The 20,602-nt window shown below is 43.9% G+C and overlaps 1 protein-coding gene across 2 annotated transcripts in view; it reads right to left on the bottom strand.

The window, feature by feature from the left end:
• The window catches only part of LOC134408997 (microtubule-associated tyrosine carboxypeptidase 1-like), a 49,630-nt gene that overhangs the window by 12,175 nt on the left and 16,853 nt on the right, over nucleotides 1-20,602 (bottom strand). The window contains exons 2-5 of one of the 2 annotated variants that reach the window (XM_063141532.1): nucleotides 18,482-19,101; nucleotides 7,006-7,149; nucleotides 5,431-5,563; nucleotides 3,701-4,006 (exon numbers count right to left, since the gene is read on the bottom strand). In XM_063141532.1, coding sequence (XP_062997602.1) covers nucleotides 3,701-4,006; nucleotides 5,431-5,563; nucleotides 7,006-7,149; nucleotides 18,482-19,042 — 1,144 coding nt within the window. In that variant the 5' untranslated portion in view covers nucleotides 19,043-19,101. Of the gene's footprint in view, nucleotides 1-3,700; nucleotides 4,007-5,430; nucleotides 5,564-7,005; nucleotides 7,150-18,481; nucleotides 19,102-20,602 lie in introns of those variants that run through there. The other variant, XM_063141533.1, reaches the window with a different exon arrangement.

The following is a 20,602-nucleotide window of genomic DNA, read 5'->3' as shown; positions in this document are numbered from 1 at the left end:
AAATGGGGCTAGGAATAAAAAGAATATGATAATCGGAGTCTACTACCAACCACCCAATCAAGGAGAAGACGAGGACGAAACTTTTGAGAAACAAATTGCCAGTGTTTCAAGGAAGTGTGATGTAGTAGTGATGGTGGACTTCAATTACCCTGATATCTGTTGGGAGACCATTACTGCCAAAAGCGGCCCTTCCAAGAAATTCCTGACATGTATGGGTGATAACTTTCTCCTACAGAAAGTGGTGGAAGGAACTAGAGGATCGGCAATCCTTGACTTGTTATTGACCAATAGGGATGACTTAGTGGATAAAGTGGCAGTTACGGGAACTCTGGGGGAAAGTGACCACGTCATACTTGAATTCTTGATTATGAAGGAGACAAAAGTCGAGCGTAGCCATACACGTACTCTGGATTTTAGGAAAGCTGATTTTAAAAAACTCAGAATTATAATAAGTAAGGTCTCGTGGCAAGGGAGCCTAAAGAGAAAAGGAGTGCAGGATGGGTGGGAGTATTTAAAAAATGAAATTTTAAAGGCACAATTACAAACAATTCCAACAAGGAGAAAAGATAGAAGACAACAGAGGAAACCAATGTGGCTCCACAAAAAGCTTAGAGATGACCTGAAAACAAAAAGGGATACATATAGGAAGTGGAAGGAAGGCCAGGCTACAAAAGAAGAGTACAGACAAGTGGCGCAGAAGTGCCAAAATGGCGTCAGGAAGGCTAAAGCTGAGAATGAGCTGAGATTAGCAAGGGATGCTAAAAGCAATAAAAAGGCTTTCTTCAGATACGTGTGTAGTAAAAGAGAGAGGAAAGAAATGGTGGTTCAACTGCTTAATGAGGATGGCAAATTGATAACAGACGACAAACAAAAGGCTGAAGTGCTCAATTCCTACTTTGCCTCGGTCTTCTCCCAAAAGCGGATCTATGACCCCCCTGGAAAAAGTGAAGCAGAAGTTGAGGGGGCAGGATTGCAGTTTGAGATTGATAAACAAATGGTCAAAGAACACCTAATTTCCTTGAATGAGTTCAAATCCCCAGGGCCCGATGAACTGCATCCAAGAGCAATGAAGGAGCTAGCAGAAGAACTCTCAGAACCTTTGTCTATTATCTTTGCAAAATCATGGAAGACGGGCGAGGTGCCGGACAACTGGAGGAGGGCTAACGTTGTCCCTATCTTCAAAAAGGGCAAAAAGGAGGAACCTGGGAACTACAGACCAGTCAGTCTGACATCCATCCCTGGGAAAATTCTGGAGCAGATTATCAAGAAGTCAATCTGTAAACACCTTGAAATCAATGCAGTGATTACTAGAAGCCAACATGGATTTGTCAGGAACAAATCCTGTCAGACTAATTTGACTTCATTTTTTGATAGTATAACCTCCCTTGTGGACTGTGGGAATGCTGTGGATGTCATATATCTTGACTTCAGCAAAGCTTTTGACAAAGTACCACATGACATTCTGATTAACAAACTAGCTAAAAGTGGGCTAGATGGAACAACTATTAGGTGGATCCACAGTTGGCTACAGAATCGGACTCAAAGAGTACTTATCAATGGAACCTTCTCAAACTGGGGAGAGGCAACGAGTGGGGTGCCGCAGGGCTCAGTCCTGGGCCCAGTGCTCTTCAACATTTTTATTAAAGATTTGGACGAGGAGGTGCAGGGAACGCTGATCAAATTTGCAGATGACACAAAATTGGGTGGGATAGCTAATACCCTGGAAGACAGAAACAAACTTCAAAGTGATCTTGATAGGCTGGAGTGCTGGGCTGAAAACAACAGAATGAAATTTAATAGGGATAAATGCCAAGTTCTATATTTAGGAAATAGAAACCAAATGCACAGTTACAAGATGGGGGACACTTGGCTCAGCAATACTACAAACGAGAAAGATCTTGGAATTGTTGTAGATCACAAGCTGAATATGAGCCAACAGTGTGATATGGCTGCAAGAAAGGCAAATGCTATTTTGGGCTGCATTAATAGAAGTATAGATTCCAAATCACGTGAGGTACTGGTTCCTCTCTATTCGGCCCTGGTTAGGCCTCATCTAGAGTATTGCGTCCAGTTCTGGGCTCCACAATTCAAGAAGGACGCAGACAAGCTGGAGCGTGTTCAGAAGAGGGCAACCAGGATGATCAGAGGTCTAGAAACAAAGCCCTATGAAGAGAGACTGAAAGAACTGGGCATGTTTAGCCTGGAGAAGAGAAGATTGAGGGGAGACATGATAGCACTCTTCAAATACTTCAAAGGTTGTCACACAGAGGAGGGCCAGGATCTCTTCTCGATCCTCCCAGAGTGCAGGACACGGAATAACGGGCTCAAGTTAAAGGAAGCCAGATTCCGGCTGGACATCAGGAAAAACTTCCTGACTGTTAGAGCAGTGCGACGGTGGAATCAGTTACCTAGGGAGGTTGTGGGCTCTCCCACACTAGAGGCATTCAAGAGGCAGCTGGAAAACCATCTGTCAGGGATGCTTTAGGGTGGATTCCTGCATTGAGCAGGGGGTTGGACTCGATGGCCTTGTAGGCCCCTTCCAACTCTGCTATTCTAGGATTCTAGGATTCAGATTGTATGAGAGAAGGCGATCCCGCAGGTAACCTGGACCCAAACCATGTAGGGTTTTATAGCTAATAACCAACACTTTATACTTCGCCCGGAAACTAATTGGCAGCCAGTGGAGTCATTTTAAAGCTGATGTAATGTGGTCACCCCTAGATGTACTGGTGACCAACCTGGCTGCCAGATTTTTCACTAGTTGAAGACTAGGCACAAAGGTAGCCCTATGTAGAGCACATTGCAGAAGTCAAGCCCCGTGTAGTTACCAGCGCGTGCACTACTGTCTTTAAATCTTCCAACTCTAGGATGGGGCGCAGCTGGCTTATCAGCGAAAGCTGATAGGAGGCACTCTCACTGTCCATCTATCTTAACTGTTATTTGGAGCGACGGATCCAGGAGCACCCCCAAGCTGCGAACGCAGTCTTTCAGGGGCAGTGTAACCCCATCCAGAACCGGTTGACACACCTCCAAACCCAGGTTCTGGCCTTTGACAGCAAGCACCTCCGTCTTGTCTGGATTGAGCTTCAGTTTGTTTTTCCTCATCCAGCCCATTGCCGCCTCCAAGCATTCATTCAGAGGAGACACACTATCCTTAGCTGACACTGTTGTTGAAGGCATAGAGAAATATATTTGGCTGTCATTGGCATACTGATAGCACCCTGCCCCATGCCTCTGGGTGATCTCCCAGTGGTTTCATGTGCCTCCTATCAGCTTCCGCTGATAAGCCAGCTGCACCCCATCCTGGAGTTGGAAGATCTAAAGACAGTAGTGCACACGCTGGTAACTACATGGCTTGACTTCTGCAATGTGCTCTACATAGGGCTACCTTTGTGCCTAGTTTGGAAACTTCAACTAGTGCAAAATATGCAGCATTGGTGTACCTTGTGGTACACCAAAGGACAGCTCCTTTGGGAAGCAGCTATCCCCATGCATCACCACCTGGAACCTCCCCGAGAGATAGGACTGGAACCTCTGAAGCACAGTGCTCCTGATTCCCAAACCTCCCAGGCGTTCCAGAAGGATATCATGGTCGATGGTATCAAAAGCCACTGAGAGGTCCAAAAGCACCAGCAGGGACAAACTCTCCCTGTCAATAGGCAAGCTTAGATCATCCACTAAGGCAACCATCATTTGTTACCTGGCCATGAAGTGTCTGCCTGGCCCCGTTTGGCTCGCACGCAGTACTCCCACCGCACACCAGCATCCTGCACATAGCGCGCCAGGTCATGGAAGAGGTCACAGAAGGACAGGCGGCTGGCCTGATAGATGGTGTAGTAGAGAAGCGCTGCCCTCCAAAGAAAGGGCTGCTTGCGGAAGAGGACACTGTGCAGACTCGCCAGGCCTTCTTCCGTGGGATTGGCAGGCTTTAGGCCGTATCGCTTGCGGCCTTCCATGCTGTGCCAGGGCTGGTGGGTATTGTTGACCCCGCGGATATAGTGGGTGCCTAGGAAAGAGGAGATGTATTATTACAACACAGTACTCCTCCTTGACAACTGGCTTTCCTCAAATTCACCAGCCACTTCCGGCTTGTTCTGCAAGTCAATAAACTTCACCAACAGAAACTACATCCAGGGCTGTGTTCATGTCACATGCCTGCTGAAATTGCTGCAGAAGTGGTAGAATAAGGCTGGGTGCCTTGAGTGCCAAGAAATCAATAAATATAAATGTAAGGCTGTTTGAGAAAAACGACTCATTCTTTCTCAGTAACACTTCACAGACAAGGAAGTGTTAGTGGCCAAAATTCAGACTTTTCCTTCCTCCAGAGTTTGGATTTTGTATCAGAAAATGTAAATGTTGCCTCATTTTTGAGGAGGCTTTAATAAAATAATATTGGGGGGTTGCCTTAAAAATTGGAAAGGAAAAACATTCAAAGGCATGAAATGAATTACAGATTAAACACTTTTTAAAAAGTTACTTCATTAAACTGGATAAAGTCCAAGTCACTGTTACAAAGTTCATTCAGTAGGTTTTGAAAATGATTCCTATACTGTTGCAGCAGCCTCATGGAGATGGACTTCAAGGTGCCATCCTTTCCTTGGCCACCAAGGTGAAGCAAAATTTGTGGCGTGATCATTATGTTCAGGCTTCCTCTGTTCTTTAGGGTGTGTCTCTGTAGCATGGAAAGTATATGAGGAGCCTCCACCACATGTAATATTATGCCCCCATTATCATGCAACGACAAACAAGCACTTCAACAAAGGAAGGAGGAGCAAACTGGAACAGGCCATCAAGAGTCAATCCATAGCCTTCAGCTGTCCCTTTGCAGAGTTCGTGCTGCAGCAAAAAATCTTAGATGGCATTTCTGCTTATACTGTATTGCACATGGCAATGAAGCCTGATTGGCTGAGCTGGAATGAACATTCCAGCTACTCAGGAAAAAAAGAGCCAGAATGTTTGCAGTCCAGATCCTGTGAGGGAAAGAATCAAATCTAGCTGGATTTAAAGCCTTTCATAGGAATATGTTTGTGGAACAGGCTGAGGATTGCAAAGGAGTCCTGCCGGGAGTGCGGGGGCAGGGTGTTCAGAAGCAAAGCAGCATGGAACCCAGAGGCAAAGTAGCTAAAGGAAGGGTGCAGTATAGTTGGCAATGGACTAAGAAAAAGGAAACAGAGGGCTTTTTTTCACATATCAATTTGAACTAGCCAGCCGATTCCTTGTTTATAGTACATTTTTATTGCCAAAATCTCCCCATCAAAATACCAAAACATTCTGAATTTCAAAATTCCGTGCATGCCCTCCATCTGGGTAATCCAGCAGAGTTGGGAAATCACGATATTTCATTCTCTAACCCCCACCTCTAATGCTGGCTCATTTTATGTAATTCCAAAGTACTGGGGTGGACAGAGGGGCATAAGAGATGTCCCTGACCTATTTCATGGCGCAACACGCCCTCCAACCAGTTTTGACGAGCTCCAGACAAGTTGATGGCTAAAGTTGGGCGGCTGTTTTCCACCATCATCACTGCCTGGGAAAGCAGATCCTCTGTGAGATGAACCACCACCTGGAAAAAGACAGAAGGAAGGGCTGCATTTCCACTACAAATTTAAACCGCTTTACACTGCGAGAGGCTTCCTTCACAAGCCCTTGGAAGTGCAGTTTGGCTCTGCTTGGACTCAGGATAGGTAACAAGCAATTTTGAAATAAAATATGAAAATTCCAGACACATTGACTGTATCCAGAAAGGCACCTAGCCAAGAACATACCAATACTTATCCTCAAATACTAACAGCCCAATTATGGAAAATGAAACCTGCCCCCTGGACACCATGCAGTTCAGACAAGGGGGATGTGTGTGTGTGTGTGTGTGTGTGCACGCGCTCACGCTCTCATTTTCAGCTTTCTCTAGCCCTGGGTTGTAGGTCTCTGCCAGTCCATGCAGTGGTCAGGGATGAACATAGGGCCTTCTCAGGTGTGTAGTCCTGCTGTCTGGCTGATGCAACTGCCTTTCTGTGGGGCATTCCTGCACACACACACAGAATGGATGAGCTGCAGACAGAGTTCCAGATTGGCATTCAACAGCCGATGAGCAGCCTCCAATTCTACTTCCCCCAGCAAACCTCAGCATCTGCCCAGGCCATCAAGAGAACACTGCATTGTAGGATGCATATTATGTATATAGAATTAAATTCTATATTTTTATAGAACCAGTTCCTAATCCTGCTATATAGGTCCTGATTTCATTAATTTAACATATGAAGATGATCTTAAACTAAAATATAAAACCTCTTTATTTTGTCTCTAGAGGCTAACTTGCATAATACAAATTCTGTCATTAGCCACTTTTAGAGAAAATTGTTATAAGTTTCTACACAGTACAGGGTTCTTGAAAAGCTGTTAGATGAAGATATAAGATTTGACAGTAAATAATGGTTGGATACAGGCTTGAATTGCCACAGTAACAAATGAACCATTTATTCATTTTTTTGTAATTCCTGGAATGTAATATCTAATGTAACTTTCCAAGCTCGTAGTAATCAAGTCTTATGCCTTTCTTTGATAGGATGTTAATGTTTAATAACACCTTTTCTCACTGTTCTCACTGTAAATATGTTCATTTTCATTTATAAGATTGCAAGATAATCCTTTTGGGTTGGTGATGTACAGTATGCACTTGGAACAACTGTTAGGTGCATTTAATTACTGTGACTTCTTTCAAGTCTGGTTTAATAAAATCTTTTTATTTAAAAACAACAACACTGTGCACTGTACAGATGTTAATGAAAAGCGGAGACCCTCTCTTAAGTCAAATTGAAGTGTAGCTTTCACTGACTGCAGAAGAGCCACCTCTGAACACTTGACTCACGAAGAATGCAACCGCAAACAATTATTGCTTGGGGTGGAAATTCTGCATGGTCTCAGAATTCCACTTTTGCAGCCTCAAAGACATTTCAAGGGCTTTTGCATGTACCTCTTAGACAGCACAGTAGCCAGCTTTGGACTCACCTCTCCAGAGCAGCCTTCCTTTTGCATGTACTTCCTGATGATGGACCAGATTTGGCATTTACTGAGCAGCTTCCCACCATTGGATGCCTCAAAGCTCTCATAGGTGCCATATTTTTCCAAGACAGCATTAATTATTCCAACAGCCTGCAACACATATATGGCAGTCTTCCATCACAAAACCAGTCCTTCCCCTACCTCATGGCACTCAAAAGCCCGTCAGTCAACAACCTGCAGTTGTGTTGCACCACAGCTGCACAGACTTCCAAGGGGACTTGGCAAATTGGCAATTGCAAACGAGGATCAAGTAGACACAGGTGTGGCTGGTGTTTCCTAGGGTAAGCAACACAAGAGTTGTGCCAACCAGACGCCCTCTGGGGAAACCCATGAGCAAGGTACGAGTGCAGTAGCACCCTCCTGCTCATGTTCCTCAGTAACTGGTACTGAGAAGCATCCTGCCTCTGATCCTGGAGGAAATATACAGCCATTATGCCTTGTAGCTACATGAAGGGGAGGGGGCTTATTTATTTATTTATTTATTTATTACATTTTTGTACCGCCCAATAGCCAAAGCTCTCTGGGCGGTTTCCCAGAGACATCCGGCTGACCACAGAGGGAAAGAGAAGGCTGGACTCAGTGGGGCTTTGGACAGAGCGAGCAAGACCATGGTGTTCTTCAAAGGGGCCTGGGGATTCCATCCCCTCAACTGTCAAGGGAGGGCAGTGGCTTAGTGGCAGAGCACCTGCTTTGCACGCAGAAGATCCCAGGTTCAATGAAAAGGATCTTCAGAAAACCCCTTTCTACTTGAGACTGTACAGAATGGCCGGCCTGCCCGTCAAGAGGCCGTACTTGGCTGGGTGAACTAAAGCAGCTTCCCAGGCCAAGTTCTGCACCCGTCTATTCCTGCTGTCCTTTTCCTGCAGAAGGTGAAGTTACCTAGGACAGTTCTACTCCAGGGTGTTTAAAATCATTTCTGCAACAACTGCCTTACTTGCATGCCCACCATGAACTCCCCAGCCATTATCCTCCTGCTATTTTGAGCTCAATATTCTGTTTTTCCAAGACATTTTTTTCCAGTGACTGAAGTTTTAGGCACATATCAAGTATCTATTATATCTCCTACAGGTGAGTGTAGTTTTAAAAACTACAGGATCTGTTTTGCATCATTTCCCTCCCCTTAACCCCCACCCCCATGTATTTCCAGAGAGAGCCAGACTGCCTGCCTGTGAGTAGGGCTAAGGCTGCTCCATCTCCTTCAAGCGCCACAGTGGAATCCAATGAAAAAAGAAGGGAAAGGGTGGGGAGGAGATAAATAATAAGGAAAGGAAATAAATGCAATCCCTTCACCCAGCAGGATAGGAAGCAGCACAAGGTTAATCTCTAAGAGACTCAGGGTTGCTAGGAAGCCAAGCCCTCTGCTCTGAGATAGCCTCAGAGGGATTTACAGGCAGGAAATTCATGTTGTTGTTTTTTTTTACTGAGCACTTACAGAGCTGCAAAGCTGTGAATAACCACATACTTTATTTTGACACCTGTATTCCTATGTAGCTATGAAGCTGCACATGCAGTTAGTTATCACTTTTTTTTAAGCAATCTGAAACAGCAGCATGTTCTTCCACTCCTCTTGCAATAACAGCACTATACTGTGGCTTACGGCATAAGCTCGTACTATAAACAAATGATAAAACATGCCTGACCTTCCAAGCTTCACTTATTTCTCCCACAATTACAACAATATAGTTGTGCTAATTAACATGTGCCCGCAGAACAGCAATTATGTTGGAGAGAAATACTAGCACAGCAGCATCTCTCACAAGGGGGCCCAGTGTAGAGCCTATGCTGGTGATTGTTGCCAGAGGGCCGGCTGCCTCCATTGTGTGTCTTTCCATGAGCACTTGGCCCAAAAGGTGAAATTTTATCTTAAATGGTCAGCTAGAATCCACAAATTTCTTGATGAAACCATCTATGGAAATGGACAATGGAGTGTCACTACCCTCTATGTTTGTCCAACTCACCACCCAGTCTACCATGGTGCCCTCCAAATGCTGGACTAGGGCTGATGGAAGTTGTAGTCCAAAACACCTGGAGGGTACCAGGTAGGGAGTGACTGGTGTTGGAACTCCTCAAATCATTAACGCTCAACCTTTCTCTGTAGCTAATTTTGGTTATAGAGAACCCTAAGATTTTGAGCATCCATCCATGTGCATATCTCATAGAATCATAGAATAGTAGAGTTGGGAGGGGGCTATAAGTCCATCGAGTCCAACCCCCCCCCTGCTCAATGCAGGAATCCACCTTAAAGCACCCCTATCAAATAGCTGTCCAGCTGCCTCTTGAACACCTCTAGTGTGGGAGAGCCCACAACCTCCCTAAGACATTGGTTCCATTGTTGTACTGCTCTAACAGTCAGGAAGTTTTTCCTGATGTCCAGCCAGAATCTGAATTCCTGTAACTTGAGCCCATTAGTTCGTGTCCTGCACTCGGGGGTGATCGAGAAAAGATCCTGGCCCTCCTCTGCCTTTCAAGTATTTGAAGAGTGCTATCATGTCTCCCCCCTCAATCTTCTCTTCTCCAGGCTAAACATGCCCAGTTCTTTCAGTCTTTCCTCATAGGGCTTTGTGTCTAGACTCCTGATCATCCTCATTGTCCTCCTCTGAGCCCCCTCCAGCTTGTCTGCATCCTTCTTGAAATGTGGTGCCAAGAACTGGACACAGTGCTCAAGGTGAGGCCTAGCCAGTGCCAAATAGAGGGGAACCAGTACCTCATGCAGTTTGGTAGCTTTACTTCTATTAATGCAGCCCAAAATAGCATTTGCTTTTTTTGCAGCCACATCACACTGTTGGCTCCTATTCAGTTTATAATCTACCACAATTCCAAGATCCTTCTCGTTTGTAGTATTGCTGAGCCAAGTATCTCCCATCTGTTCATTTGGTTTCTTTTTCCTAGGTGAAGAACATTTATCCCTATTACATTTCATTCTGTTGTTTTTCAGCCCAGTGGTCCAGCCTATCAAAATCACTTTAAAGTTTGATTCTGTCTTTCGGGGTATTAGCTATCCCACCCAATTCATAGAATCATAGAATAGCAGAGTTGGAAGGGGCCTACAAGGCCATCGAGTCCAACCCCCTGCTCAATGCAGGAATCCACCCTAAAGCATCCCTGACAGATGGTTTTCCAGCTGCCTCTTGAATGCCTCTAGTGTGGGAGAGCCCACAACCTCCCTAGGTAGCTGATTCCACCGTCGCACTGCTCTAACAGTCAGGAAGTTTTTCCTGATGTCCAGCCGGAATCTGGCTTCCTTTAACTTGAGCCCGTTATTCCGTGTCCTGCACTCTGGGAGGATCGAGAAGAGATCCTGGCCCTCCTCTGTGTGACAACCTTTGAAGTATTTGAAGAGTGCTATCATGTCTCCCCTCAATCTTCTCTTCTCCAGGCTAAACATGCCCAGTTCTTTCAGTCTCTCTTCATAGGGCTTTGTTTCTAGACCTCTGATCATCCTGGTTGCCCTCTTCTGAACACGCTCCAGCTTGTCTGCGTCCTTCTTGAATTGTGGAGCCCAGAACTGGACGCAATACTCTAGATGAGGCCTAACCAGGGCCGAATAGAGAGGAACCAGTACCTCACGTGATTTGGAAGCTATACTTCTATTAATGCAGCCCAAAATAGCATTTGCCTTTCTTGCAGCCATATCACACTGTTGGCTCATATTCAGCTTGTGATCTACAACAATTCCAAGATCTTTCTCGTTTGTAGTATTGCTGAGCCAAGTGTCCCCCATCTTGTAACTGTGCATTTGGTTTCTATTCCCTAAATGTAGAACTTGGCATTTATCCCTATTAAATTTCATTCTGTTGTTTTCAGCCCAGCACTCCAGCCTATCAAGATCACTTTGAAGTTTGTTTCTGTCTTCCAGGGTATTAGCTATCCCACCCAATTTTGTGTCATCTGCAAATTTGATCAGCGTTCCCTGCACCTCCTCGTCCAAATCATTAATAAAAATGTTGAAGAGCACTGGGCCCAGGACTGAGCCCTGCGGCACCCCACTCGTTGCCTCTCCCCAGTTTGAGAAGGTTCCATTGATAAGTACTCTTTGAGTCCGATTCTGTAGCCAACTGTGGATCCACCTAATCGTTGTTCCATCTAGCCCACTTTTAGCTAGTTTGTTAATCAGAATGTCATGTGGTACTTTGTCAAAAGCTTTGCTGAAGTCAAGATATATGACATCCACAGCATTCCCACAGTCCACAAGGGAGGTTATCCTATCAAAAAATGAGATCAAATTAGTCTGACAGGATTTGTTCCTGACAAATCCATGTTGGCTTCTAGTAATCACTGCATTGGTTTCAAGGTGTTTACAGATTGACTTCTTTATAATCTGCTCCAGAATTTTCCCAGGGATGGATGTCAGACTGACTGGTCTGTAGTTCCCAGGTTCCTCCTTTTTGCCCTTTTTGAAGATAGGGACAAGGTTAGCCCTCCTCCAGTCGTCCGGCACCTCACCTGTCTTCCATGATTTTGCAAAGATAATAGACAAAGGTTCTGAGAGTTCTTCTGCTAGCTCCTTCATTGCTCTTGGATGCAGTTCATCGGGCCCTGGGGATTTGAACTCATTCAAGGAAATTAGGTATTCTTTGACCATTTGTTTATCAATCTCAAACTGCAATCCTGCCCCCTCAACTTCTACTTCACTTTTTCCAGGGGGGTCATAGACCCGCTTTTGGGAGAAGACTGAGGCAAAGTAGGAATTGAGCACTTCAGCCTTTTGTTTGTCGTCTGTTATCAATTTGCCATCCTCATTAAGCAGTTGAACCACCATTTCTTTCCTCTGTCTTTTACTACTCACGTATCTGAAGAAAGCCTTTTTATTGCTTTTAGCATCCCTCGCTAATCTCAGCTCATTCACAGCTTTAGCCTTCCTGACGCCATTTTGGCACTTCTGCGCCACTTGTCTGTACTCCTTTTGTAGCCTGGCCTTCCTTCCACTTCCTATATGTATCCCTTTTTGTTTTCAGTTCATCAATAAGCTTTTTGTGGAGCCACATTGGTTTCCTCTGTTGTCTTCTATCTTTTCTCCTTGTTGGAATTGTTTGTAACTGTGCCTTTAAAATTTCATTTTTTAGATACTCCCACCCATCCTGCACTCCTTTTCTCTTTAGGCTCCCTTGCCACTGGACCTTACTTATTATAGTTCTGAGTTTATTAAAATCAGCTTTCCTAAAATCCAGAGTACGTGTATGGCTACGCTCGACTTTTGTCTCCTTCATAATCAAGAATTCAAGTATGACATGGTCACTTTCCCCCAGAGTTCCCGTAACTGCCACTTTATCCACTAAGTCATCCCTATTGGTCAATAACAAGTCAAGGATTGCCGATCCTCTAGTTCCTTCCACCACTTTCTGTAGGAGAAAGTTATCACCCATACATGTCAGGAATTTCTTGGAAGGGCCGCTTTTGGCAGTAATGGTCTCCCAACAGATATCAGGGTAATTGAAGTCCCCCATCACTACTACATCACACTTCCTAGAAACACTGGCAATTTGTTTCTCAAAAGTTTCATCCTCGTCTTCTCCTTGATTGGGTGGTTGGTAGTAGACTCCGATTATCATATTCTTTTTATTCCTAGCCCCATTTATTTTAATCCAGACGCTCTCGACGGGGCTCCCAATCTCATCCGCCTGTATTTCTGTGCAGGGATAGGTATTTTTAACATATAGTGCAACTCCACCTCCCTTTCTATTTCTTCTGTTCTTTTTGAACAAGTTATATCCTTCAATTGCTATATTCCAGTCATGGGAGTCATCCCACCAAGTTTCAGTTATACCTATCAAGTCGTATTTGCCTTCGTGTAATAAGAGTTCAAGTTCATTCTGTTTGTTTCCCATGTTCTGGGCATTAGTCTATAGACATCGAAGACCATGTGTTTTATAGTCTGGCTTTGTTCCTACCTTGTTGCAGACACTACTTTGGGACTCTGTTGGAGCTGTTCTCTGTACTGTGGTGCATTGGCCTTCATCCATTGTTGCCTCAAAATTTACGTCTCCCACCCCCGTAAGATTCAGTTTTGTGTCATCTGCAAATCTGATAAGCATTCCCTGCACCTCCTCATCCAAATCTCCCACCTTTCTGCCAAAAAATGGCACATTTTTATAAGTACTTCAAACTTTACCTAAAGGCTAAACTGCTCTATTCTGTTAAGTAGGAAAAGCAAGTGTACCAGAAGGCACACAACTGCACTGTAAATTTGACAATGCATTAAAGAATAAGTATACCAAGTCAGACACTGACTTCTATTTACTATAACAATTCAAATCCACAAATTAATACAGATGAAATGTACTGTTTTTTACAGAGTCAAGAACGCTGACTTCTGTTTTTTATAACAATTTGAATACACGAAATGATACTAGTGACAAAACAAGGCAAGCAATTGCTTCTTGTAACACCTAAACAATACAATATGTAGCAACAGATGTACTGTACAGATTAATATACTGTAATAGGATTCCAGTATTTTCCCATTTTATTTCAAAACTTCTTGAGACGTTTACTCTTTCAGGTCTGTCAAAAAGTAAATAAACGTTACTTAAATAAATAGACTGGCTGAGTGACAGCATTAACTTTTAAAACAGACATCCAGAGAAAAGCATTCAAAAAGTCACACAGGTTCCTTATAAGTATAACACGTAGATAACACACTCACCGCCGTGTGCTGTAATGAGCCATGGGGTGTCACCAGGAGATAGTACTCCCTGAGTTGATTCCAGCAAACAGAAAAGGGGAATTCTTTCTAGATAATACAAAACAATTCTTTAGCTACCTAATGAGTGTAAAGAGACCTACTATGGAGGAAAGTTTAAAAATCAAACCATTGCGCTAGCTAAAAGTACATCAGCTTCCAGGAGGCAAGAGGACAGTCCATCAGCTGCGCACATTCAGGCTTATTCATTGGTGTTATATATCTGAGGCTTAAAAGCACAGCAAGCAATTATGGTCTTGTGAATACAAATTGATGCACAATCAAGCTGCAAATTGGATTCACTTTCCAAGGAAAGGTGATAACTCCAGGCTAACGTTCAAGCAATCGAGATATACAGCATTAAGTTTAAAAATCCATTCGGCTTCTTTTCTTAGAAGAATGTTGTCATGGTCATTCCAATTATATTTGTGCAGATATATTATTTCTATAACAAGAAACCGGAATTCATCATATCCATGAGACTTCTCCATGAAGTGTTGAACCATTGGTACATCAGCTACTCTATGTTTTAATTTGGAATGGTGTTCCAAGATGCGTGTTCTAATGCTCCGTGAGGTTGTACCAATGTAAAGGAGTCCACAAGGACAAATGATTATGTAGACCACCCATTTGGTGGCGCAATTAGAAAAGTGATGCAATTTGAAAAGTCGTTGATCTCTGGGGTGTTCAAATGCCTTGGTTTGTAAGGTTAGTGTACAGACAGAGCACCCCCACACATTTGAAATGAGCATATACTGTACTGCCTGTGGCATGGGGTGGATTGATGTCTGAATGCACCAAAAGGTATCACAAGTTGCTAGTGCCACACCCTGGTATATCTCTTACAATATGCCAGTGTTTCTTTATTGTCTTCATAATTGCATGTGCCAAGTGAGAATAAGTAAGGGAGCATGTAATCCTTTTTACAGGATTGGGCTCCTGATTCTGTAACAAAGTCTCCCATGGAACCATGGCCGCTCTCCTCTCTGCATTATTGATGACATAACTGGGGTATCCCCTATCCATAAGTTGCTGCCTCATCATTACTTTGGTCTTCGTGTATTCATCAGGATAGGAAGAATTCCTTTTAAGGCGTAAATACTGTCCAAAAGGTAGACTAGATCATAACTGAGGTGAATGAGTTGAAAAATGTAAAAGCGAATTTCTATCAGTTGGTTTGGTATACGCTGTGATAAATAACCTGTCCTGCTCATGGTATACCATAGTGTCCAAAAAAGGAATCTGTGATTCATGTGTGTGAAAGGAAAATTTAATGTTATTATGGATGGTATTTAACCATTTGAAAAACTCTTGCATCCTGGATTCATCTGAGAAAATCAGGAAAATGTCGTCTATATAACATTTGTAGAAGAAGAACTCCTGATAAAAGGGATTATTTTCAGCATTGCAAATGACAGTTTCTTCAAGATGTGCCATAAATAAGTTAGCCACACTGGGGGCAAAAGGACTACCCATGGCCACTCCTTGGATTTGAAAATAGAATTGGTCAGAAAACCTAAAGTAATTTTTTTCTAGAATAATCTCCATCAGACTGAGAAGGAAAAATGTTGGAGGGAGAAGATCTTCCCTCTTATCAAGGAACAGTTGAGCAGTTGTATGTGCTTCCTCATGGGGGATGCTGGTATATAATGAATTTACATCCATGGTAACCAAGACAGATTGAGATGGAATTAGAAGGCCCTCCACTTTCTTGATAAAATCTTTTGTGTCCTTTAAGTACAAAGGGATCTGAAAAACAAAGGGGTGTAAAAAGTGGTCCACATATTTGGACAAGGGTTCCAATATTGAATTTGACCCAGAAATTATCGGGCGTCCCTTTGGTGGGAACCCAGGCTTATGAATCTTCAGGAGTATATAGAAAATAGGTACTCACGGATAAAGGTTCTGTAAAAAAATAGATGTTTTTTCATCAACAAAGCCCAGTAACATTGCTTCCACCACAGTAGTCCTGATAACTGACAAGACATGTTTTGTAGGGTCCGAGGAGATGGGTTTATAACAGGAGGAGTAATTTAATTGTCGATAGATCTCCTGTAGGTAATACTTCCTATCCAAAAGCACAATGGGGGGCCCTTTATCTGCCTCCTTAATAACAATGGAGCTATCTTTGGATAACTCATGGACGATTTGCTGGTCTGTTTTGGATAGATTATGCCATGTCTTGAGTGAAGATTGTTCCAGCTTACATAAGTCCTTCTCAATTAGATGTTCAAACACCCTAATGTGAGGGTTGATGGTAACAGGAGTGAATGAAGAATAGGGACAAAAAGAGGAAGAGACGGATGTTTTATTTCCAAAAAAACTCTTAATGTAAGTTGTCTAAACAGGCAGAACAAATCCACTCTGGTACAGAAAGCATTATATGAAGGGGTTTTGAATTTGTGGATTTGAATCGTTATAGTAAATAGAAGTCAGTGTCTGACTCGGTATACTTATTCTTTAATGCATTGCCAAATTTACGGTGCAGTTGTGTGCCTTCTGGCACTCTTGTTATTTGATCATTATCAACTGCTGCCCTTGTGTGTTTTCAAGTAGGAAAAACAATCATCTTTCTCCAAAATAATATTTTATACCTGAAAATCCCCATCCCATGACTCCCCTGCCCCCCAGTCATTTATGTGTCTTTGTAATCAAAGGCTATAAACATTCAGGAGGCAGCTGGACAATCATCTGTCAGGGATACTTTAAGGTGGATTCCTTCATTGAGCAGGGTGTTGGACTCAATGGCCTTATAGGCCCCTTCCAACTCTACTAGTCTATGGGTTGGATAGCTAATACCCTGGAAGACAGAAACAAACTTCAAAGTGATCTTGATAGGCTGGAGTGCTGGGCTGAAAACAACAGAATGAAATTTAATAGGGATAAATGCCAAGTTCTACATTTAGGAAATAGAAACCAAATGCACAGTTACAAGATGGGGGACACTTGGCTCAGCAATACTACAAACAAGAAGGATCTTGGAATTGTTGTAGATCACAAGCTGAATATGAGCCAACAGTGCGATATGGCTGCAAGAAAGGCAAATGCTATTTTGGGCTGCATTAATAGAAGAATAGCTTCCAAATCACGTGAGGTACTGGTTCCTCTCTATTCAGCCCTGGTTAGGCCTCATCTAGAGTATTGCGTCCAGTTCTGAGCTCCACAATTCAAGAAGGACGCAGACAAGCTGGAGCGTGTTCAGAGGAGGGCAACCAGGATGATCAGGGGTCTGGAAACAAAGCCCTATGAAGAGAGACTGAAAGAACTGGGCATGTTTAGCCTGGAGAAGAGAAGATTGAGGGGAGACATGATAGCACTCGTCAAATACTTAAAAGGTTGTCACACAGAGGAGGGCCAGGATCTCTTCTCGATCCTCCCAGAGTGCAGGACACGGAATAACGGGCTCAAGTTAAAGGAAGCCAGATTCCAGCTGGACATCAGGAAAAACTTCCTGACTGTTAGAGCAGTACGACAATGGAATCAGTTACCTAGGGAGGTTGTGGCCTCTCCCACACTAGAGGCATTCAAGAGGCAGCTGGACAAGCATCTGTCAGGGATGCTTTAGGGTGGATTCCTGCATTGAGCAGGGGGTTGAACTCGATGGCCTTGTAGGCCCCTTCCAACTCTGCTATTCTATGATTCTTAGATCCTAAAACTCAAAGCCTTCCAGGGCCCTCCAAGAGAGAGTCAGCTTTGCTAGCACACTCTGCCCATGTAAGTTCTGGGGCTCTTGACTGGGTATCTGTTTTTGTACCTGTGGCACCCCCCCTCCAAAACACCTTGTGACTCAAGAATAGGCTCTTGCTGTGCAACATAGCTTGACTTAATCTGGAATCCTAACTTCCAGGGCTCTTTTTTCATTACTTGTAATAAAAAAATGTTCCTTTTGCCTTCCTTTTGGATTTAGTCTGATGCTAAGAATCCTCACTTCTCTGTGCTGTGGTTCTGATTCTTCCCCCCCCTCCCCCTCCATCTTTTCCATTCAGCTATTGGGTGGTATAGAAATGTAATAAAAATAAAAATATGCCCACTGCAATCTTTCCCCTCCTATAATCTTGAAGCAATCACTGCCTATCCTCAGTGCCACATCTCTTCTCCTCCCCTTTTTTTGCCTTCTCTTCTCTAGGCTGTCTACACAGAATTATTAAATTACAATTTTATTTACTTTCTCAATACAACTCCATTTCTGGAAAAGCTCTGATCTCATCTCTGCTGCTCCCCGAGAAACCTTTGTGCTATGCTGCCTAAATTTAACCATCTGAAGTTCTGCACTTTATGCCTTTGTCTCTAGGAAAAATGCTAGTTTTTAAGGCCACCTCTGCTGGGCAGACAGCAGCCTGTCCTCACTTCCAGGTCGAATCCTGATAGCTCTGAGTTCAAGCAATGCCTGGAAGGGTATGCATGTGTCTGTGTATCATTGGAAGAGGGTCTCTCTCTTCAGTGGTGGCACTCAGGTCTCCTTCCAAGCTGGACCCTAGAAAACCTGGCTAGCTTCTAGATTGTGCACTCCCCATACATGCCCCCAAACATGACTGGAATGACAGTGCTTTGAATGCCAGCATAAATATCACTCCGCCAAATCCTGTTCTGGCTGCACCTTTTCTCCCTTGGAGAAGCAGAGTGATGCAGCTCACCCTTCACTGCGCAGAGCAGGGTGGGCAGAAAGGAGTAGCAGCTGCATGAGGAAAAGCCCTTCACCCAGCCGTAGCTCATAACATGAAAGTGGGAGGGAGGGATTTTTACCTGCGCAATAAACTGGCCTGAGGCCTCTTTGTATTTCTCCAACACTGTTTCAGGTACAGGCTCCCCATATTCAAACTGAGGGTTGTAGGTATAAGACGACTGGAAGAACCGGGCTTTTTCCTCCTCGACATTCACTGGCCTCAGGGCCACCAGCAAACAAGGGCTTTTTGTCCTGCTCCTGGTCTCCCCCTCCTCCTCTGCTTTGGAGAGATGAGGTAGGGATGTGGCGCTGCGGATTTGACCTTGGCCCCGGCCATTCCGATTCACCACACAGATGCTCTCGCTCCGTCGCATCCAGTTGCAGGGACTCTGGAAGGCAGGGCAGAGGTCCGAGGGCGGCCTGGCACCTGACCTTCGGAGCCCCTTGGGCTTTGAGGGTGGGCGGGCCCTTGGTCCTGGGCTGGAGGAGTCCAAATCCAGAGAAGGGGAAGGAGACAAGAAGGGGTAAAGCAGCTCATCATATGGAGGGGAGCCCCCGGTCTTCCCACCTCTCCTGGGCTGCAGGTTTGTGCCAAAGACATCAGGATGCGGCTGATAGGGCTGTGCAAGATCCAGCACCATCTTGCTCTGCGACAGAACTCAGAGAGGCATCATCCAGGCAGCTGTGGGACTTCTTCAGTCTGCAGGCAAGGACAAAGAAGCGGCCTTCAGTCAGATTCCCTGAAAGAGCATTTGCAAAAGAAAAGTAGCTATTGCCCCCACCAAGCCCAAAAAGCTGCAAGGCAGGCACCACCCTGAGCCTCTGTGAGAGAGTAAGCACAAAACACTGACAGCAACAGGTAGCTGTCAGCCACACGTGGCGATTGTGCTCCTTGCAGGAAAATCAGCTCCACGTTTCTGTTCTGGCCAATTCTGGGACTGTCAAGAAGGCTCTTTCTGGAACAGAAGACATTGCTTGAGACAGGGCCAGATTCTCTGCCCTGTTGTCACCTGCTGCCCAACCCCTTTTTGAAACTGTTGATGCTGCCCAGGACTGAATCTCCTGCATGCATAGCAGGGGCTCTGCCATGGAGCCATGGATTTCTCCCCACCCACCCACCCCGCCCGCCTGCCCCTTCCAAATCAGCTGCAAAGCCAAGCCAGACTCTCCATGCTGCTGCCGGGCAGGACGCTCAGGGCAGATAGGAAGATGTCAGTCCGCACATAGCAAGACACTCTTCTGTATGAAATCAGAGCTACTCAGCCTGGCAGTGGCCAACTGCTTAGATGGCTTATAAAATGGGTAAATATTTCTAAAAGCAAGGGAAATATTAGCTATGACACCCAAGATGGAGCATAATAATAATAATAATAATAATAATAATAATAATAATAATAATAATAATAATAATACATTTATTTATTTATTTCTTACCTGCTTCTCCCTCTGGATCATAGAATCATAGAATCATAGAATAGCAGAGTTGGAAGGGGCCTACAAGGCCATCAAGTCCAACCCCCTGCTCAATGCAGGAATCCACCCTAAAGCATTATTATTATTATTATTATTATTATTATTATTTATTTATATAGCACCATCAATGTACATGGTGCTGTACAGAGTAAAACAGTAAATAGCAAGACTCTGCCGCATAGGCTTACAATCTAATAAAATCATAGTAAAACAATAAGGAGGGGAAGAGAATGCCAACAGGTACAGGGAAGGGTAAGCAGGCACAGGGTAGGGAAAAACTAACAGTAGAAAGTAACAGTAGAAGTCTGCACAACATCAAGTTTTAAAAGCTTTAGGAAAAAGAAAAGTTTTTAGTTGAGCTTTAAAAGCTTTAAAAGCATCCCTGACAGATGGATCGAGGCAGGGAACAACATTAAATACAATATAATACATAAAACTAGTTAAAAGAGCATATAAACAAATATGATATTAAAATAACAATCACAACGTCTTAAAATTTTTAGGTTTAAAATTCATCTTGGTCGGCCTGCCGGAAGAGACTAGTCTTTATAGCTGTCTTAAACTCAGAGAGAGTATTAAGCCAATGAAATAAAGAGGCAATACATTTATTTTAGATATTTAAAACAGTATAGAAACATAATAAATAAATACAACTCACAAAAAAGGATAAACGTTAACAAATGATTTGAGATGCTGGGGTGGGTGGGCAAGGGATGAAAGCTGTCCCT

This window comes from Elgaria multicarinata, chromosome 14, assembly GCF_023053635.1.
Source record: "Elgaria multicarinata webbii isolate HBS135686 ecotype San Diego chromosome 14, rElgMul1.1.pri, whole genome shotgun sequence".
In the NCBI taxonomy this organism is placed as follows: Eukaryota; Metazoa; Chordata; class Lepidosauria; order Squamata; family Anguidae; genus Elgaria; species Elgaria multicarinata.
This window is presented reverse-complemented; position numbering and strand designations above follow the sequence as displayed.